General features: G+C 42.0%; 1 protein-coding gene across 19 annotated transcripts in view; it reads right to left on the reverse strand.

Moving 5' to 3' along the window:
- LOC307126830 (neoverrucotoxin subunit beta-like) overlaps window positions 1-18,995 on the reverse strand; it is a 57,241-nt gene that overhangs the window by 2,095 nt on the left and 36,151 nt on the right. For 16 of the 19 annotated variants that reach the window (XM_079817568.1, XM_079817566.1, XM_079817584.1 and 13 more), the window contains 2 exons: window positions 6,398-6,490; window positions 4,532-6,235 (listed from right to left, as the gene is read on the reverse strand). In XM_079817568.1, the coding sequence (XP_079673694.1) occupies window positions 4,532-6,235; window positions 6,398-6,490 (1,797 nt within the window). Of the gene's footprint in view, window positions 1-4,531; window positions 6,236-6,397; window positions 6,491-7,335; window positions 7,506-18,995 lie in introns of all 19 variants that reach the window. The other 3 variants (XM_079817575.1, XM_079817576.1, XM_079817574.1) reach the window with 1 other exon arrangement.

Consider the following 18,995-nt stretch of genomic DNA (forward strand, 5'->3'; position numbering starts at 1 on the left):
TCTCACATTAATTCCCCATTTCTAGTACAATTATATGTTTTTGTTTCATTAATACAGTGTATACTTTTTTCTTGATTTACCCCAAAAGAATGGAAGTGGATTGTGACAACATGCCCCGTTGGTGGGGTACATAAACTGAAGTAAGAAATTTACTTTTGCTATGGTTAAATAAATGTTCAGTAATATCTTCCAGAGATTTTTTAATTTTTGCGCTATTTTTTTCTCTAAATAATGCTGATATGGCAACTAGTAAATACACTAAGTTTCATCATCCTGGCATGTGTGGAAAGTGTTAAACCATGCGTGTTACAACTAACCCCACGTTAGGTAGTGCCCGCGCTCCCCTATACAAAAAAACACGAGTCAGTTTTACTGATAACTGCTCTTATGTGTACAGGGTTGCACAAGCATGACCTGACTAACCAACAGGACAGAAGATCTGCTGACACAGGGGCATTCCCCAACAACACAAGCATACACACCCCCTGCTGGTAACAACTGGAACTGCTAGAACTGAACTCCGTCCACTACATGGTGAGAGAGTTGTGTTGTCTGTAATATTACTGTCATAATGTGCTGAACTAATTCATACAGTATATTTAAAAATACTGAATATGTTCACGTCTTTCTCTTTTTATCATTGAAGCTTGAACTTGTAAAACCTTATTTTATAGATTCACAACGAACGTCTGTATGCTTTGCATTTATTATGAATAATTAATCAGTGTTTCCCCTACCATTGTTTTGGGGGGGCGCCCCGCCCTCCCAAAACGCCCCCCGCCCCCCCTGAATGAATGACAAAAAATATTGGTGGTTCAGTGCCAGCGTGAAAGACACTCCCAGAGCTGCATCTTCACGGAAACTGATCATTTGCGCATTTTTAAGCCTTAAATATTCAAGCGCTCATAGACGAGAAAGTGTCTCTCAGTTTGATACTCGCGAAGCAACAACACACGCACGGCCACGCATCTCACAGCGGGCGAATATTCACACAAAATGATATCAAAATGACTGTCTTGTTGAGTATCATCGTAAACATAGTCGGTTAGGTCTTTTAAATGAACGTAAACATGAAATTTGCCAGTCACCGCCAGCATTTATGGTCATTTTCACAAGTTTTAATGGTACACAGAATATCTAAACATGCAATATATCAAAAGAAAGAACAGACCCACTGTTTTATTCCAGCTTCATATATTATTTTTTTAATCAACACTTGAATGTTGCAAGTTTCATGAAAAAGCAACATTTTGAGCATAAAGCTGAAATTTTTTTGTAAAAGACTACGTTACGTCCGAACGATGAACAAAACAGAGATGTTGTAGATCGAGTCCATCAAAACACCAAAGCTTCACAGTCCTATAACTCGTCCTGGGTTGACATTTCATTCAATAACATTAGGCAGTTGTGATTTATATGCTGTTTAATGGTGATGATCGCGTTATTTTACATATGCATCTGCTTACACTTGATATCGCACGTTGCTTCTTCGGCAGTGTTTTGATCAGGAGATTCTGTTCTCGTGCAGGAAATGCGCTACAGCGCCCCCTACCGTATAACAGTGAACACACATGGAACGCCGGAAAATATCGTCATTGGCTATATAAATATTGAGATAACAAAAGACAAAAAAAAAAAACATCACTCACTGCTCTTGACTGAATAACTTTTAATAAGGGTTAATCTGTATTTATATGCAGTGACATATAATTTTATGCAGACTATGCAGTGATATTTTACATTTGATTACTATTTTTGTACCTGACAATCTAGTTTAGACCTACTAGAAAATAACTGTTTATTTCATTAGTATATGTTTGTTCTGCTGTATTTATTTGTGCTTTTGCTCATAATTTGATTATTTGTTCTTATTTTATTACTGACGGTCTTTAACAATGTAAAAAAATGATATGAGTTAGGATATTAGTTTTTAGAGTCATAACCTTATTTATTAAGCTTATATGGCTCAAAAACAATACTAGGCCTATTTTATTTTATTTGTCGTTTTTTTTTGTGGTGGGGTCAGTGAAAATTCTGACAGGGCAAGTAAAAATTTGAACCCCTGAAAAAAATCCTTAGCATTGAGCCCTGAAATAAATACCCCCCAAAAAAACAACAAAAAAAACACGGATTTGCGTGTAGTAACTTAAGTGGTAAAAATGTAAAAATGCAATTGAGAAGGTGACGAACCTAAACAGGCAAAAATTTGTTTTTTTTTCCTTAAAAGCAACAAAATCCAGAGCAACAACTCAAGCAAAGTCAACCTCTGTTGTGTTGTAAATAGTTGTGTGAAGTATAAATAAATGTTGTTTATATTTATTTACCAAATTAATTTACTTATTGTCTATGGCAACACAGAGTATCCGTAACACTCCCGCTCCGCGACACTAGTAGTTTCGGGAGGTCCCCCCCTCCCAAAGCTGTAAACCTAGGGGAAACACTGATTAATAATAATTATTATTAAAGAATATAAATGATGAGATTTGCATTTGTTAAAGATATTATTTATATTAATCAATCATTTAGTTTTCAGGGATGACTGAGGTCTTTCTGCAGAAATGCCATGATACTGTGGGCTTAACAGTTTTTGTGTTTTAAGTTGATTATTTGTTGTGTTTTGTTTTGTATTTATTTTTATGTTAGCTATATTTTTAACTGTCCTTTTGGTTTTCATACAGAGATATGTGTGTTTGTTACATCAGCCCATGATCTCCACAGTAGTACAGTAGCCTACATCTGACATCAAATATACTCTGTGTCTTTAAAGGGGTGGTAAACAACGATTTCACTATTCTAACTTTAGCTAGCGTGTAATGTTGCTGCTTGAGCATAAACAACATCTGCAAAGTTACAACGTTCAAAGTTTAAAGCAAAGGGAGATATTTGCTTTTAAAGAAATCAGTTTCTAAGGACTACAGCAAACGGCCAGTAGGCGACTACACACATTCCTCCAGGGTTGGTGACATCAACAGGCTCAATATTTACATAAACCCCTCCTCCGAGAAGATTAAATAAGGGGGGGTGAGGCCATTTTGTATCGCGGCGCTGTTGTGGTATAGTTAGGCTGGAGTGTTGTTGCCGCGATGCCAAGGAAACGCTGTTATTTTCATCCGGATTGCAGGTCTGGGGTACTTGCTCTGTTCAGCCTTCCTTGGGACGGGGGTGCGTTGCAGAGCGTTTAACATACAGCATGTTATATGCAAGTGTGTTTGAGACGGAGGGAAACAGGCGCGTGCGGGGCTCCCGCAGCACATCTAACAGGGGAAAACATCCACAATGTTTGCGAGTTCAATGCCAGATTTGCACAACGTCAGCTGCGTGAGACAAACGCAGCCAGTGTGTGAATGCACGACGCACGCGGGGCTCCCTCCCGCAGCCCATTTCACGGAGGACAACTTTCACAATGTTCGCGAGTTCAATGCAGGAATCACACAACGGCTTGTCCTGAAAGCTGGATTTACAAACAGAAGCTGTTTACGGGCCACAACCTGTAAGTCTGATTTATTTTTCATTGATGTGTTTTCCTGTAATATGTTGTAGCAAGGAAGTAAACAGATGACAACGCTGTTCTGCAAACCAGTCTGTTAAATGCTCATTCATACTTAACGTTATCCGACGAACACCTAACGTTACAAACACTAACGTTAAAATCTCAACAGCGAACTTGACATTAGTGTAAATGATTCTTTGATTAGAGCTTTTATGTATTATTTATCTACAGGCTTGCTAAACATGGTTCTGTGTGTGATTTGGCTAACTTACTAGTAAAGCCAGTGTTTAGTGTCGTTTTGGGTTAGTTCTTGCGACAGATATTTGGCTATAATCGTTCTAAAAATACAAAAGTAACAGGGCCATTCAGTAGCGATCACTATAGATCCGCCGTCTTTACTCTTGAGGAATGAACAGGTTCTGCTCGATCATCTTCACTAAAATGTTCTGGATCTGATTCGGGCTCAGATTGGTATGTTTTTATTGACGCAATGGTTTCTAATACTGACCAAAGCACAGAATACCGGTAAAGGGAAGGGGCGTGGCATTTCCGACAAACATACACTGTGGTTAGCGAATCAGAACACACTGGGCCAGCTAACCAATCAGAGCCCACTGCGTATTTTCGAGGGACTGGCTTCATACAACCCGGAAAGCATCAGACCGTTTTACAAGGAGGGACAGAGCAGTGTAGAATAAAGGTCAAATATATGAAAAATAATGCAATTTTTTTTTAAACGAAGCATGAACACATGTTACAGTGCACCCCACAAACACAATCAAGCCTTCAAAAGAATGTGTTTTACCACCCCTTTAAGGACTTTTTGTGACAACATGAACGAGGCAAATAATACGTTCATATATACAGTCAATTGGGAAACGCTTTACAAACTGTTACATTAATATTGTAACCTATAATTATTAATAGCCACACCTGTTAGGAAATATGGTTGTCAGTACAAACATTGAGTGAGTGAAGAAAATTATTATAATTTCTTTAAAGATAAAGATTAATGCAAAGGAATGTTCATATGACACTTACCTGAAGACGGTATGGGGCCGATAGTGTCACTGGCTTCACTCACTCCCACTTTACCCACTATCCTGTAGCGGATCAAGTACTGCCTTCCAGACTCCAATCCAGTCAGATTAAAGTTTTCATCAGGTGTGTTTATGACATGCCACTGTTCCTCTTTCACCTGCTGGTACTCCACTCTGTACTGCACAGTTTCTCCAGTCGGGGACTTCTGCAGTTTCAGGGACACACTGCTCTCCAGGACCTTCTTCACTTCTGGTGGGGGAGGCTTTGACACGGGCTGGAACTGTGTGTCTGTCAGCTTCCCTTTTTCATACAGACGGATGGAGGAGCCTGGACTGGATGGATCAGAGATGGCAGAAATAATGAATCGGTATCTCTTTTCATCTTTATTAGCCTCTGAAAAACTTCTGAAAAGAGACAAGGTCTCTCTCATCTTTGAGATGACAGCAGGATCGTTGAACCACTTTCTGACAGATGCCACAGAAACCATGTTTTGTTCCCCATCTAGCTCTTTAAACTTATCAGATTCCAGAAACTCCTTCAGGGTTGAAAGATACGGGTCTTCATACTTCAGAGATGTGAAGGTCAAGCACACCACAACATCAATATTATGATCAAGGAAGATGATGTTGAAACGTTCTGAGTCTTCAGTTGTGATTCCCTCCAGCATCTTGGTGTGAAAACTCAAGAAGTTAAGTTCAGTCTGTGCACCATCTAACCACTGGTTAAGCCTGTCTGCTTTAAAAGGGGAGCTGTAGTGGATCTTCAGGACGTCTTCCAGTGACTTCTCCTCCATCTCTCCTCCTCGTATAGCAGGCAAGGCCCTGGCCACAGCTTTCAGGAGCACAGTTTGGTAAATGCTAAATGAGCTCTGAAATGAATGCAGCCTCTCTTTGATATCATTGAAAGCATTCACCAGTGTTTTTCTGGACAGGTCGTTGCATGTCCTCTCTACTTCTCCCAGCTCCTCCATTATATCATCAATGTTGGAAACCAGACGTGTGGGGATTTCTCTCTCCAACCGAGCTGCTGTTGGATCCAGTAGAGAAAGAGGATAGAGCCAGACTCTTATTGGAACTGCATTCTCTGGATTCTCCTTCAGGATAGCGGGGAGCTTCTTGTACACCTCTAAGGCCTCTGTGTAAGTGGTGGGGTTCTGCTCAAGACGGAAGTCACCATGAAATGTGCAAGAAATGTTCTCAGCCTTTTTCTTATCACCATCTTTAATTTCTACAGATGCTTCTCCCTCAATAGAAAATAGAGGAATCTTCTTGACCATGATATTCAGTTGTCCCTCAATCTCCTGCTTTTCTTCCTCTTCTGAAAAGGTCCGATCAAACACCATGAAGGCCTGAGCTCCGTAGAGTACAGCCGTGACCACATGAGTTGCAGTTTTCTGCTCAAACACCTGAGGGTAGGTGATCTTTCCCAGCTGAGTCATAGTGAGCTGATCAAATCTGGAGGTTTCACTGTAATACATTGTTACTCTGGACTGTTGGTTTGAGGATTTGGTGTCCCGCAGAAACTTGGCAGATCCTCCCACCTCCACCAGCCCTCCTAAGAAGCTGGCCTTCAGGGACGCACTTACATTCAGGAGACTGGACTTACTAGAGAGAGAGTCAGAGCTACTGAAGTCAAAATGTGTCTTGGGCTGTGGACGAGTGTCCAAATCTTCACTCAGTGACTTCTTATCCCACAGAGTAACTCCTGAAATGAGAAATTACTTTAACAGTCACGTATGAGAACGCAATGCACTGTTCATACAGGTTTTATCGTGTGGTTACACAAATACTAGGTGATGCAACATTTGGTGAAGAGGGGAAATAAACTTTTATTTATTTATTTATTTATTTTAGGTTGGTAAAGCACCTGGAATGAAGGTATCCTTGCGGCAGTCATACAGCATACCAAGAGACAGAGTTCTTCCTAGAGCTGCCACTTCAATGGGCTCTGATGCCAAGGCTGCAGTAAATAACAAATAAAAGGTCATATTTATACTTAGAATATTTATGATATACACTCACCTAAAGGATTATTAGGAACACCTGTTCAATTTCTCATTAATGCAATTATCTAATCAACCAATCACATGGCAGTTGCTTCAATGCATTTAGGGGTGTGGTCCTGGTCAGGACAATCTCCTGAACTCCAAACTGAATGTCAGAATGGGAAAGAAAGGTGATTTAAGCAATTAAGTGGTGGTTTCAGGTCGTCTTATAGATAATTTTTTAGCTCAAGCTGCAGAACTAGTAGCCTTAACTAGAGCATGCATGCTAGCTTCAGGATTGGTTGCAAATATCTACACTGATTCCAGGTATTTTGTGTATTTTTTTAGGGATGCACCGAATCCAGGGTTCGGATTCAGCTGAATATTGGGCTTTTTGACTGGGTTCGGTTTCTGCCGAACCGTATAATTTTTTTCCACCGAACCCGAACCCTAGGTTTACACTGCGCGCGCCCCGCTGGTCGAACGTAATGACGCCACCGTTGATTACAGGAAGGTGTTTACTAGGTGGACTGTTCGAATGCAGTCGGCTGTGAGAAAGTGAAAATGGAACTCATGAACAGAAAACGTGTTGTTTGGCAGTACTTTCAGTCAAAAGAAGGTGATTCAAGTCGAGCTACATGTTCAATATGCAATGCCCATTTGTCTCGTGATGACAAGGACCCTAAACAATAGACCTTTCTCACAACTTCCATATTTACGACCGGAAATACGCAATCGTCGTGGTAATCTTCTTCCTCCCCGGGCAGGGCTACATGTAAACAAATGGCGCAAGCAACCAGCAAGTGTGATTGTAGCTTACCGGGCTGTTCTTGTTATTCCCAAAAGCAGCCATATCTGTCGTTTCATTTCTTCCCTGTTGATGGTGGAGTTTGACGGAAATGGATTCAGGCTATCCGGCGGGATGAAGGACCAAACTTCCCTGCTCGTGTCCTACAAGCCTTTCAACGCAAAGCGGCTTATGACGCACCTCTGTGGGGAAATATAAAACAAATCTTTTTTTTAAACTAATATTTAACTTATATATATTACCATTATTAACTGAAATCTATTTAAATGTTTCTCAGGCTGTAGTATTGTTTCACTGACGGAACTACTAAAATAAAAACGCATACTTAAATGGATGTTGACTCGTGAGTCGTGTATATATTTTTTATTTTCAAAATGTATGATATTTTATTTAATATATATAAAATTCACTTTTGCAAAATGCCTCCATAGATATTGTGAATTTATTTTGTTTTAAAACATAACGTGATGTTAATCAACATTATTTTTTATTATATTGTAAACATATATTATTATAGATTGTCTTTTAAAATAAAAACATATCTATAATTTTATTAAAAGTATTATGTTGTATGTTAAAAAACAGAATTGTGCACACTGCGTGATGTTTAAACTATTTTGAACTGTAGCCAAAGTCCGGACAAACAAGATATCATCTTGGTCAAGGAAGACGTGTCATGTAACGCTGGTTCTTTATAGCTACGTAATATGAGACTTATGTAAATATGCATCATTGTTCATTTCCATCAAATGTAATTATTTGGCAAATCCGTTAGCGAAGTTGTGTAGACTCGCTGATCCATTTTCTCTTGGCCGGGTATGCTTTTCTGATGTGTTGGCGCTTGACAGGAACTCTGGTTCCGCAATGATTACGTATTTCCAGTTTTTATGAGAAAGGTCTATAGCCGCTGTTAAAACATTTACGTATGAAACATCCGAGAGAATACGAGTTGTGCATGAGGGAATATACAGACAGCAACCAATGCAGCAACTTCAGGTATGACAAAGGAAGGACAGTCATCCTGGCATAATGTTGCCTATTCTTAGTTTAAATTAAATTAAAAATACACTGCTGTAGATGCTCATTCGGTTAATTTTCCCAACCGACAACCGCTGCTCATTATTAACAGTTAACTGATAAGATTATAATAGCCTATTGAATTGGCATTAAATAAAACTATGATTCACGAGTGTCTGTGACCCGTTAAAAATACACTTTTTCACTGGTTTATTTTAAGTGCAGACAGCTGCCTACAGATCAGATAAAATATAAATAAAAAGAATAAAATAAATAGGCCTACACTAAACATTTTTCACTTAAATAATTACCAAATTAAGATGACAACACGAAAATAAACTGAATCCGTTTGAAGCTTTGAACCGGAATAGGTTTTTTTTTGTTTTTTGTCAAATAAAAATAGCAGGCCTTCCTCAATCCACTGTATGTTCCTTCGTTTTTTTTAAGTAACATGTCTAAATGATGTGGGTAAGTCTGGACAGCAGTCTGTTGACGGTTAAACCCACGGCAGAAAACAACCTCTCAATCCTTCTGTCTCTGCAGCGTGAGCCACCGCCTCCTGCGCTCTCCGTTGTGCTGTTCTTTGAAACGACAGAGGGCGACTCGGGGTAGCCTAATTGTTCAATAAGGAAGCAGCGGCGAGAACAACATACGCAACAATGTTTACTTTAGTAAACGTCATTCAGAAACAAGCCGTTAGAGCCTAAGTGGCCCGGACCACATCAAGTGATGCTGATTACAGCAGCTGCAGTGTTGTGTCAGGGACGGAAAACCTGGAGTCATGTGTCACACTGTAAAGTTGTTCCACCACACAGACCAGTGAGTAGCCCAGAAAAGACCCGAATTCAACAGGCATTGGGGGCCAATCCTGCAGTGAAGATTTCCCTCATTGGCCTTCCCACACTAGTCCATCCTTACTTCACTGTTCTTTAGGTGTCGCAGGAATTAAGAAATAGGGAAAGAAGGAACAACAATAGCAGACTCAGATTGAACAGAGGAGACAACCCCTAATGTTTACTGTATTTTAGAACAAATACTGCTGTTGTCTTTCGTTTTCTTTCTTACTCTGAGTATCCTGTTGAAAGTGCCCTAGTCATTGGCGATTCTATTACACGGAACGTGAAGATAGAGACACCAGCCACCATAGTCACATGTTTACCGGGAGCCAGAGTGCCTGACATCAAAGCAAATTTAAAAGTGCTGGCTAAAGCTAATCGTAAATTCTCTAAGATTATTATTCACGTTGGCACTAATGATGTTCAACTTCGCCAGTTGGAGATCACCCAAATTAACATTAAAGAGGTGCGTGAACTCGCTAGTACGATGTCAGAGGCTGTTTATTGTTCTGGACCGCTCCCTGTAAAAAGGAGTGATGAGATAGTTAGCAGACTATCATCACTCAATGGCTGGTTGTCTAAGTGGTGTCCGCAAAATAACATAGGGTTCATAGACAATTGGAAAAGTTTTTGGCGCAGACCTGACCTGTTGAAGAAGGATGGCATCCATCCCTCCTGGGGTGGTTCCGCTCTTCTCTCTAGTAATTTGGCACATAGTCTTAGAGCTAAACCTTGACTCACTAGGGCCCAGGTCAGGAAGCAGACAAACTGGCTAAACCGACCGTCTGCTAGCTGTCTCACGTCACCGGAGTCAGATAAATCCCAGCACATAGAGACTCTTTCACCTAGATATTATCACATAGAGTCTGTGTCTGTTCCCCCAAATTAGTAAATACAAAAAACATCAAAACCATTCAACAGTAAAAATTAAATTGATGTCCAACAAATAAACAACAGATATAATACAGATGAACAATTGATAAAGCTAGGGGTGCTGAATATTCAATCCCTTTCCCCAAAAGTGCTTATTGTTAATGATATTATTACAGATAATAATCTAGATGTGCTCTGTTTGACAGAAACCTGGCTAAAACCTGACGACTACATTACCTTAAATGAGTCCACCCCCCAAGATTATTGTTATAAACATGAGCCGCGTCTGAAAGGTAAAGGGGGAGGGGTTGCTGTAATTTATAATAATATCTTCAGTATTACTCAGAAGTCTAGTTTCAAATATAATTCCTTCGAAGTTTTGGTGCTTTATGTAACGCTATGTAGTGTACATGATAAAACCCGTTCAACATTTGTGTTAGCTACTGTATACAGGCCACCATAATACAGACTTTATAAAAGAATTTGCTGATTTTCTATCAGAGTTAGTACTGGCCCCAGATAAAGTACTAATTGTTGGTGATTTTAATATCCATGTAGACAACGGAAAAGACGTATTGGGATTAGCATTTAAAGACATTCTAAACTCTATTGGAGTTAGGCAACACGTGTCAGGAGCCACTCATCGCCATAATCATACTTTAGACCTAATATTGTCACATGGAATAAATGTTGATACCGTTGAAATTCTGCAGCAGAGCGATGACATCTCAGATCATTACCTAGTATCATGTATACTTAAATTAGCTAAGGTTGCAAAGCCGCCCCCTCGCTTCAAAAATGGCAGGACAATCACTGCCGCCACTAAAGATTGCTTTTTAAATAATCTTCCTCATCAGTATCATCTCCTCAGCATCCCAGATAGCTTAGAAGAACTCGATGTTGCAACAGAAACTATTGACTCTCTCTTTTCCAGCACTTTAGACACAATTGCTCCCCTGCGCTTAAAGAAGATTAAAGAAAATAGTCCAACGCCGTGGTACAACGAGCACACTCGGGCCCTTAAAACAGCAGCCAGAAAAATGGAGCGCAGCTGGAAGAAAATAAAACTAGAGGTTTTTTGCAATTCATGGAAAGAGAGCATGATCGCATACAGAAAGGCAGTAAAAACTGCTAGATCTGTTTTTTTTTACTCTCTTAGAAGAAAACAAACACAACCCTAGGTGTTTATTTGATACAGTAGCTAAATTAACCAAAAATAAAGCGTCAACTTCTGATGTTTGTAAACAGCACAGCAGTAATGACTTTATGAACTTCTTTACGTCTAAGATTGACAATATTAGGAAGAAAATTTAATCATGCAGCCGTCTACTAGAGTATCACATCAGACAGAGCATTGTAGTGTCACTGAGGAAAAATTACACTCATTCACTGCTATAGGAGAAGACACACACACACACACACACACACACACACACACACACACACACACACACACACACACACACACACACACACAGCTATAGGAGAAGAAGAATTGGCTAAACTCATTAAATCATCAAAATCCACAACATGTATGCTCAACCCTATACCGACTAGGCTATTAAAAGAGATGCTACCAGAGGTCATAGATCCTCTTCTTAATATCATTAATTCATCTTTGTCATTAGGATATGTACTGAAAACTTTTAGGGTGGCTATTATTAAACCACTTATTAAAAAAACGCAACTTGATCCTACAGAATTAGTCAATTACAGGCCAATCTCAAATCTACCCTTTCTGTCAAAAATACTTGGAAAGGCAGTGTCTTCACAATTATGTTCCTTTTTTAGAAAGAAATGGTATCTGTGAGGATTTCCAGTCAGGATTTAGACCGTATCATAGTACTGAGACTGCTCTCATCAGAGTTACAAATGATTTACTCTTATCATCCGATCGTGGCTGTATCTCTCTATTAGTGTTACTCGATCTTAGCGCTGCATTTGATACTATCGACTACAACATTCTTTTGAATAGACTCGAAAATTATGTAGGCATTAGTGGAATTGCTTTGTCATGGTTTAAATCATACTTATCTGACCGTTATCGGTTTGTAGCAGTAAATGAAGAGATGTAGTATGGAGTACCGCAAGGCTCAGTGCTAGGACCGCTGCTCTTCACCCTGTACATGTAACCACTGGGAGATATCATTAGGAAGCATGGCGTTAGTTTTCATTGTTATGCTGACGATACTCAGCTCTATATTTCTTCACGCCCTGAAGAAACTTACCAATTCACAAGATTAACAGAATGCATAGCTGATATAAAACATTGGATGACCAGTAGTTTCCTGCAACTCAATTCAGAAAAAAATGAATTTTTAATTATTGGACAAAAAAGCTCCACAAGTAGTAACCTAGAATACTGTCTAACAATTGATGGCTGTTCTGTCAAGTCCTCGTCGTCAGTGAGGAACCTGGGTGTGCTCTTTGATACCAATCTCTCGTTTGAAAGCCACATTTCTAGCATATGGTGGTGGTTGAGGAGATTCCCCCTTCTATATGTAAAGCGTTTTGAGTGCCTAGAAAAGCGCTATATAAATGTAACAAATTATTATTATTATCTGTAAAACTGCATTCTTCCATCTTAAAAAATATATTTAAATTAAGGCATATGCTCTCAATGCCAAATGCTGAACAATTAGTTCATGACCTCAAGGTTAGATTATTGTAATGCTCTACTGGGTGGTTGCCCTGCTCGCTTAATAAATAAACTCCAGCTGGTCCAAAACGCAGCAGCTCGAGTTCTTACTAGAACCAGGAAGTATGACCATATTAGCCCAGTTCTGTCAACACTGCACTGGCTGCCTATTAAACATCGCATACATTTTAAAACCTTACTTATTACTTACAAAGCACTAAATGGTTTAGCTCCAGTACTTGAGCGAGCTCTTAACACATTATACTCCATCACGTCTACTGCGGTCTCAAAATTCTGGCCAGTTGATAATGCAGAGAATATCGATGTAGATCTCGAAGGTGATAAGCTTCTAAGCGAAACCTCCATTCAGTCAGTCACTGACTTTAAAGTAACAGTGAACAGACTGAAAGGGAACAACATTTTCTTAGAGCTGATGAATATGTCAAGAAACGCCATGTTTGCTGGAAAGAACGTTTGCATGCCACACCCGCCTTAAGAAGGAACAGGAATCCCATGAAGGACACATTATGGTTTAGTTTAGTTAGTTTAATTTTATTTATATAGCACAATACAACAACAGTCGCTGACCATCGTGCTGTACACAAAACGTTATAAAAACAGAATAAAAAACAACAGTAAAGATAGTAAAATGACATACAAGGACACATTTACATAAAACTAGGTCAAATTGACTCAAGTATTATAAGCCTTCTCTAAAAGATAAGTTTTAAGTTTTACTTTAAATACGAATTCTGTAGATATTAATCTAATCGATAGCGGTAGGCTATTCCACAGTTTGTGCCGACTATGGCAAAAGCCATATCTCCATTTATTTTTAGACGCGATCTAGGAACCTTCAGTAGCTTTTGATTTGATGACCTTCAACATCTAGCAGATATGTTAATAGTCACCAGCTCAGAAAGATAGGAAGGTGCCAGCCCATTTAAAGCCTTAAAAACAAAAAGTAAAATCTTTAACTCTATTTTAAAGCAGACTGGCAACCAATGCAGAGAGAGTAATGTGCTCATATTTGCGTGTCCCATGATTTGACTACTGCATTAATCTGTTTATGAAATGACAAGGCAGAGTCAAAATTGACACCCAAGTTTTTAACAGATGGCTTTACATAAGCAGCTAAACTGCCCAACAATTGATTTAAGCTGCCAGAGACAGCTAATGGTCCAAACACAATTGCCTCAGTCTTACTCTCGTTGAGGTTTAAGAAATTATTGGACATCCTTGCCTTAATGTCTAACAAACCAGCAGTTAAAGCACAGAGACCAGAATTATCATTATGCTTATATATCACCATGCTCCATACAAAGGAAACAAAACGGGGGCAAGGATATATCCTTGGAGAACCCCGCAGGTCAGGCATGATTTAGAGGATAAATATCCATTTATATAGACAGAAAAAGATCTATTGTTCAAATAAGATTTGAACCAGTTCAAAGCTTGACCTAATAAAAGAAATAAGAATTTCATGATCGACCATATCAAATGCCGCACTCAAATCCAACATAAGAAGTACTACCGAACTTCCAAAGTCAACAGATAATAAAATATTATTGAAAACTCTTAAAAGAGCAGTTTCTGTCCTGTGCTTTTTTCTAAAACCAGACTGAAAAGATTTAGAAACTCAATTTGATTGTAAAAAATGCAATAATTGGACTGAAGCTACCTTTTCGAGAATTTTTGAAATAAAGGGTAAATTAGAAATTGGCCTAAAATTTGAGAGAACTGTCACATTAACCCTCTCGAGTCGGCTCTCTTTTTTTCTTATCAGTGCCAAAGAGACTCAAATAACTCGTTGTGTATAAGTGTTATACATCATTACAATCTGGTAAATTTCTTTTTTTTGTGTACAGTCACAATAAAAACAAAATGTTTTGATTTTTGTAAAATAAAGAAAACAAACATGATGCGCGATCTGCAGCCTCTCTGTCAAAGACATTCATTCAGATTGTCTTCAGAAAATGACCTCTAGCTCAGTAAATACTTGTCTCACAAACATGAGACATATGTCTAAAGAAACGATGAAATGTCAGGTTTTAAACAATGTAAACCAAATCGAAAACAATATGCTGTGTTTATGTAATCTGGTTGAAAAGTGATAGGTGTCAGTCTTTCGTGAGCCACTTCATTATCCGCTAATGTGACCACACTCAATGGCGATCTACGCATAAACGCCCACATATCAACTCATACAAACACATCAAGTGAAACGCTGTAACGTTACTTCAGCTACATCATTTCTTAAAGCAACGGATTCAGGGCTGATTGTAAGGTAGGCTTTATTCTGTTAAGTTTAATCTGTTATCATCTGTGAATATTAAAGGCACAAAGACTGTTTAAATATGAATCCTGCTGCAACCTAAGATGTCATACACGCAAGACTGTTTAGACAAGATTTATTTGGCCTGTTTTGGACAGATTATAATGTGTTTATTGTAAAAGAGCCTAGTGTCACATCAATAAAGCTTTTATTCACAAATGTCTGCTCAGATCCTATAAATTTAGTACTAGTCAAACGTATTTTTCTTCATATTGATGTTTAAATATTATAGCCTAATGTTATTTTTTTTATTTAATATCAAAGTTTGTTTTATCGAGTTTATCGAGTTTTGTTTTGTAGAAAGTTCATTTTTTTGTTTTGTAGAAAGTGAATTGTTTTCTTTAAAGTTAATTTCATTTTGTATAAATTGTATCTTAATTTTAATTATTTATTATTTAATTTTTAAGCATGAGACTACTTTCAAAAATAGTACAAAAAATGTAGAAAAATGCTCTTAGTAATTTTTGTCTTGTTTCTAATCTAAATATTTAAACATTCTTAAATCAAGATGCATTTACTATATAAGTACAATATATATAATATATAATGTCCTTTGTCCTGTTGCTCTCTGTCACATAGGTCTACCTGAAAGGGTTAGTTCACCCAAAAATGAAAATTCTGTCATTAATTACTCACCCCCATGTCGTTCGACACCCGTAAGACCGTTCATATTCGGAACATAAATGAAGATATTTTTGTTGAAAGCTGATGGCTGAGAAAGGCTTCAGATAGGCCTCCATTGGCATTCAGTACATTTACACTCCCAAGACCCAGAAAAGGCACTTAAAACGTCGTTACAAAGTCCATCTCACCACAGTGACTCTACAATAATTTTAGGATGCAACAATAGTTTTTGTGCGCAAAAAAAAATCAAAATAACGCCTTTATCCAACTTGTTCTTGTCTTCCGTGTGTGCCTCCACGACGCATGCGCGAGAATATGACGTAGTGCCGGGGTTCAGTGGGACCGCACTCTTGCTCTCGAATTAATGAAGGCAAGCCAGCAGTGACTGACACATGGCGACCGAGTCGGAAACCATACTGAGAAAAGAGATCCTCTGCACCGGTCTTCGCACACCTGCTCTCGAGAGTGACCCAGTATGAGTGTCGTCGAGGTAGTTCAGGATGCGAAACCCATGCTCCCTGAGTGGCGCAAGGGCTGCCTCGATAGACTGCGCGTAGTCACGAGGGTACAGAGCTGGCCCAAATGGGAGGACTGAGTACTGAATGTCTGCCCCTCGAAGCAAACCATAGAAACGGTCCGCATCGAGGAAGGAGACATGGAAGTAAGCGTCCTTCAGGTCGATCGCTGCAACCAAACTACCGGACGAACGCGTCCGAGGAGGCATTCGCTACCAACATCCTAAACGGAAGCCTGTGAAGGGATCGGTTCAGGATGGGCAGGTCCAGGATTGGCCGTAACCCACCGGTTTCCTAGGGTACAATGAAGTAAGGGCTGAGGAAGCCGGACTTCATTTCGGCTGGAGGGACAGGCTCGATTGCACCCTTCGCCAGTAGGGTGTCAACCTACGCACGCATGACTGGGGCCTATATTGGGCCCCACCATGGAGCGCGGACTCGCCGGAAGCGGGGAGGAGCCTGCGCGAACTGAATCGCGTAGCCGAGGCTGATGGCCTTCGCGACCCAGAGGACAGTCCCTGAAGCTGTAGCCAGGTTCCCAGGAACTGACCAGCGGGGTCACTCGAACCACAGACGTACCCCGGGTGGGGCAGCAAGACAGCGTGACTGGCCCGGACATGGGAGGCGTAGCTTCCCGGTGTGGGGGCACAGTCAACAGCTGCGTCCTGACAGAGGAGACCAGGGAAGGACGCACGTTCCACTGGGGTCTGCTCTGAGAGGAGGCTGGCGACAGAGAGGGACGAGAGCGGAGTGGCGCGGCCCGCGGGGCGGCACACACTGCCATCACCGGTCTCTGGGACCTCAGAGATGGGGAAACCAGTTCTTACCAAGTGCCACCAGCCCGGGGGCCAGCAGCAGAAAGATTTCCCCCCGACCCTCCACCGGGGGAAGGAGAGGCCCTGCTAACATCCCCTGGAAAGAACTGGGACCCATCTCTGAGTTGTCCACCTCCAGCCTGGCGTTTAACCACCTCCACGGGGCGGCCCAGGTGAAGGCTGCTGCTGGGGCCGGGCGGGAGGGGGGAGGGCGCCCTCGGCGGCGAGCGAACTGAGGCGACTGAGCCGGCGGCTGGGGCAGTACGTGTTACAGCCTCAGCCTGCTCTGGGGCGGCCGAGAACCGTTGGGCGCAGTTCTCAGCCGCGCCGCCGAAGAGAGGCCAGCCTGGGATATGGGCGAGTTGAGGAGGCGGGCTCACTCAACCCCCCCACATCACCAGGTAAGGCCAGGTGTTTCTTCCGGACCACAGCTGTGGACATCGCCCGACCGAGGGAGCATGTGGCCACCTTCACCGCCCAGAGGACGGGAACAGTGGCGGCACGCAGCTCAAAGAAGAGCCCTGGGTCGGCTCCACCCTCGTGCATGTGCAAAGGGGCGGCGGCCTGCCCGTAGCTCTGCAGGACCACGCCACCGAAGTAGACGAGCCCACAGGCTTTGGGAGGGTGCTTAGGACAGCCATACCACGTCAAAGCCCTCTGTGGACACCATAGTGCGCAACAGAGAGTTCAACAGTAGGGGGGACCCCAGTGTACCCTGGGCCGCGGCCCCATCGAGGGCATAGAAGGCGGAGGAGGCCACCAAACGGTCGTGGGAAGCCCGGGGACTTCCGGAACTGCGTGATCTCCTCATGCACCTCGGGAGCGAAAGGCATTGGGGGCGAGGCCAAAAGCTGTCGGGTGCCGCCCCCAAAAACCATGAGCGCAACCACGAGTGCTCGCGACAGGGCGGAGTTCCACACCAGCGTGAGGCTCGTGGCTGCCTGAGATAACATGGCTGTCAACTTTAGGTTGGATCAGGCAGCGCTGACACACCCGGAGGCGGAGCACAACCTAATCGTCATCCCCAAAGGACCCCAGCCCACCTTGGGATGCGGCGATCGACATCTCACTGCTATACGGAGTGTGAACTGAACGAACGAGGCGTCAGAGACGGTCCCGCCGCTTCAGTCCAGCACTCGCGGGAAGCGATGTGCGAGAGGGGGGCGTGGCCCGAGGAATGATCGTCAGGGTTCTTAATACCACAGCACCACCCTCAGGTCACCCTGGCCACCAGCCAAAGCACCACTCACTCAGAGACGGTAGATTGGGGTGTGGCAGAGGGGACTCTCTCTCCTCACGGAGATCACTGAGTCTCGACCGCGACATCGCGATGGTCACATTCCTGCAGTGGGAACATGACACATCCACAAACACTGCCCGAACGTGCTGAAGCCCAAACACGTCGAGCAGTGAATGTGCCCATAGACAGCAACGGAGATTGATCGCACCCGGAAGTGCACGGGCGAGCCGTCTTGAAAAAGACGTGCCACGCACAAGCTCTTTTTGTGAGAGGAAGCCTCGCAGTCGATGCTGAAGCGCCCAGGGAAACACACACCAGCCGTCTAGCAGACCACTGCGCAGATCAGCAGGCAGGAAGTATGCTCACTGGATCACTGGAACGCGTCGTCACACCAACACCGACTGGAAAGCTGCTCGTCTCGTAAGTGCTCGAAGATGATAGGCTTCTAAGCGAAACCCCCATTCGTTAGTCACTAACGTTACGTCGTAGTGAGTGAACGAAAGGGAACGTCTCGGTTACGGATGTAACCCTCGTTCCCTGAGGAGGGAACGGAGACGTAACGTTAGTGACTAACGAATGGGGGTTTCGCTTAGAAGCCTATCAACTTCGAGTTTAGAGAAAACGCCCAATGGCGTGCCAATGCCATGGGGCATGCGGAATTTGCATACGTAACTCCGCCTCACCGCATGAGTATTTAAGGAAGTACGTGGCAATATCGCATTATGTTACCTGCTTGAGGAGCCAAGACTGAACTCCTGCGTTCCAGGTAGCACAGCTGA

This window comes from Gobio gobio, assembly GCF_949357685.1.
Source record: "Gobio gobio genome assembly, chromosome: 5".
NCBI classification, from domain to species: domain Eukaryota; kingdom Metazoa; phylum Chordata; class Actinopteri; order Cypriniformes; family Gobionidae; genus Gobio; species Gobio gobio.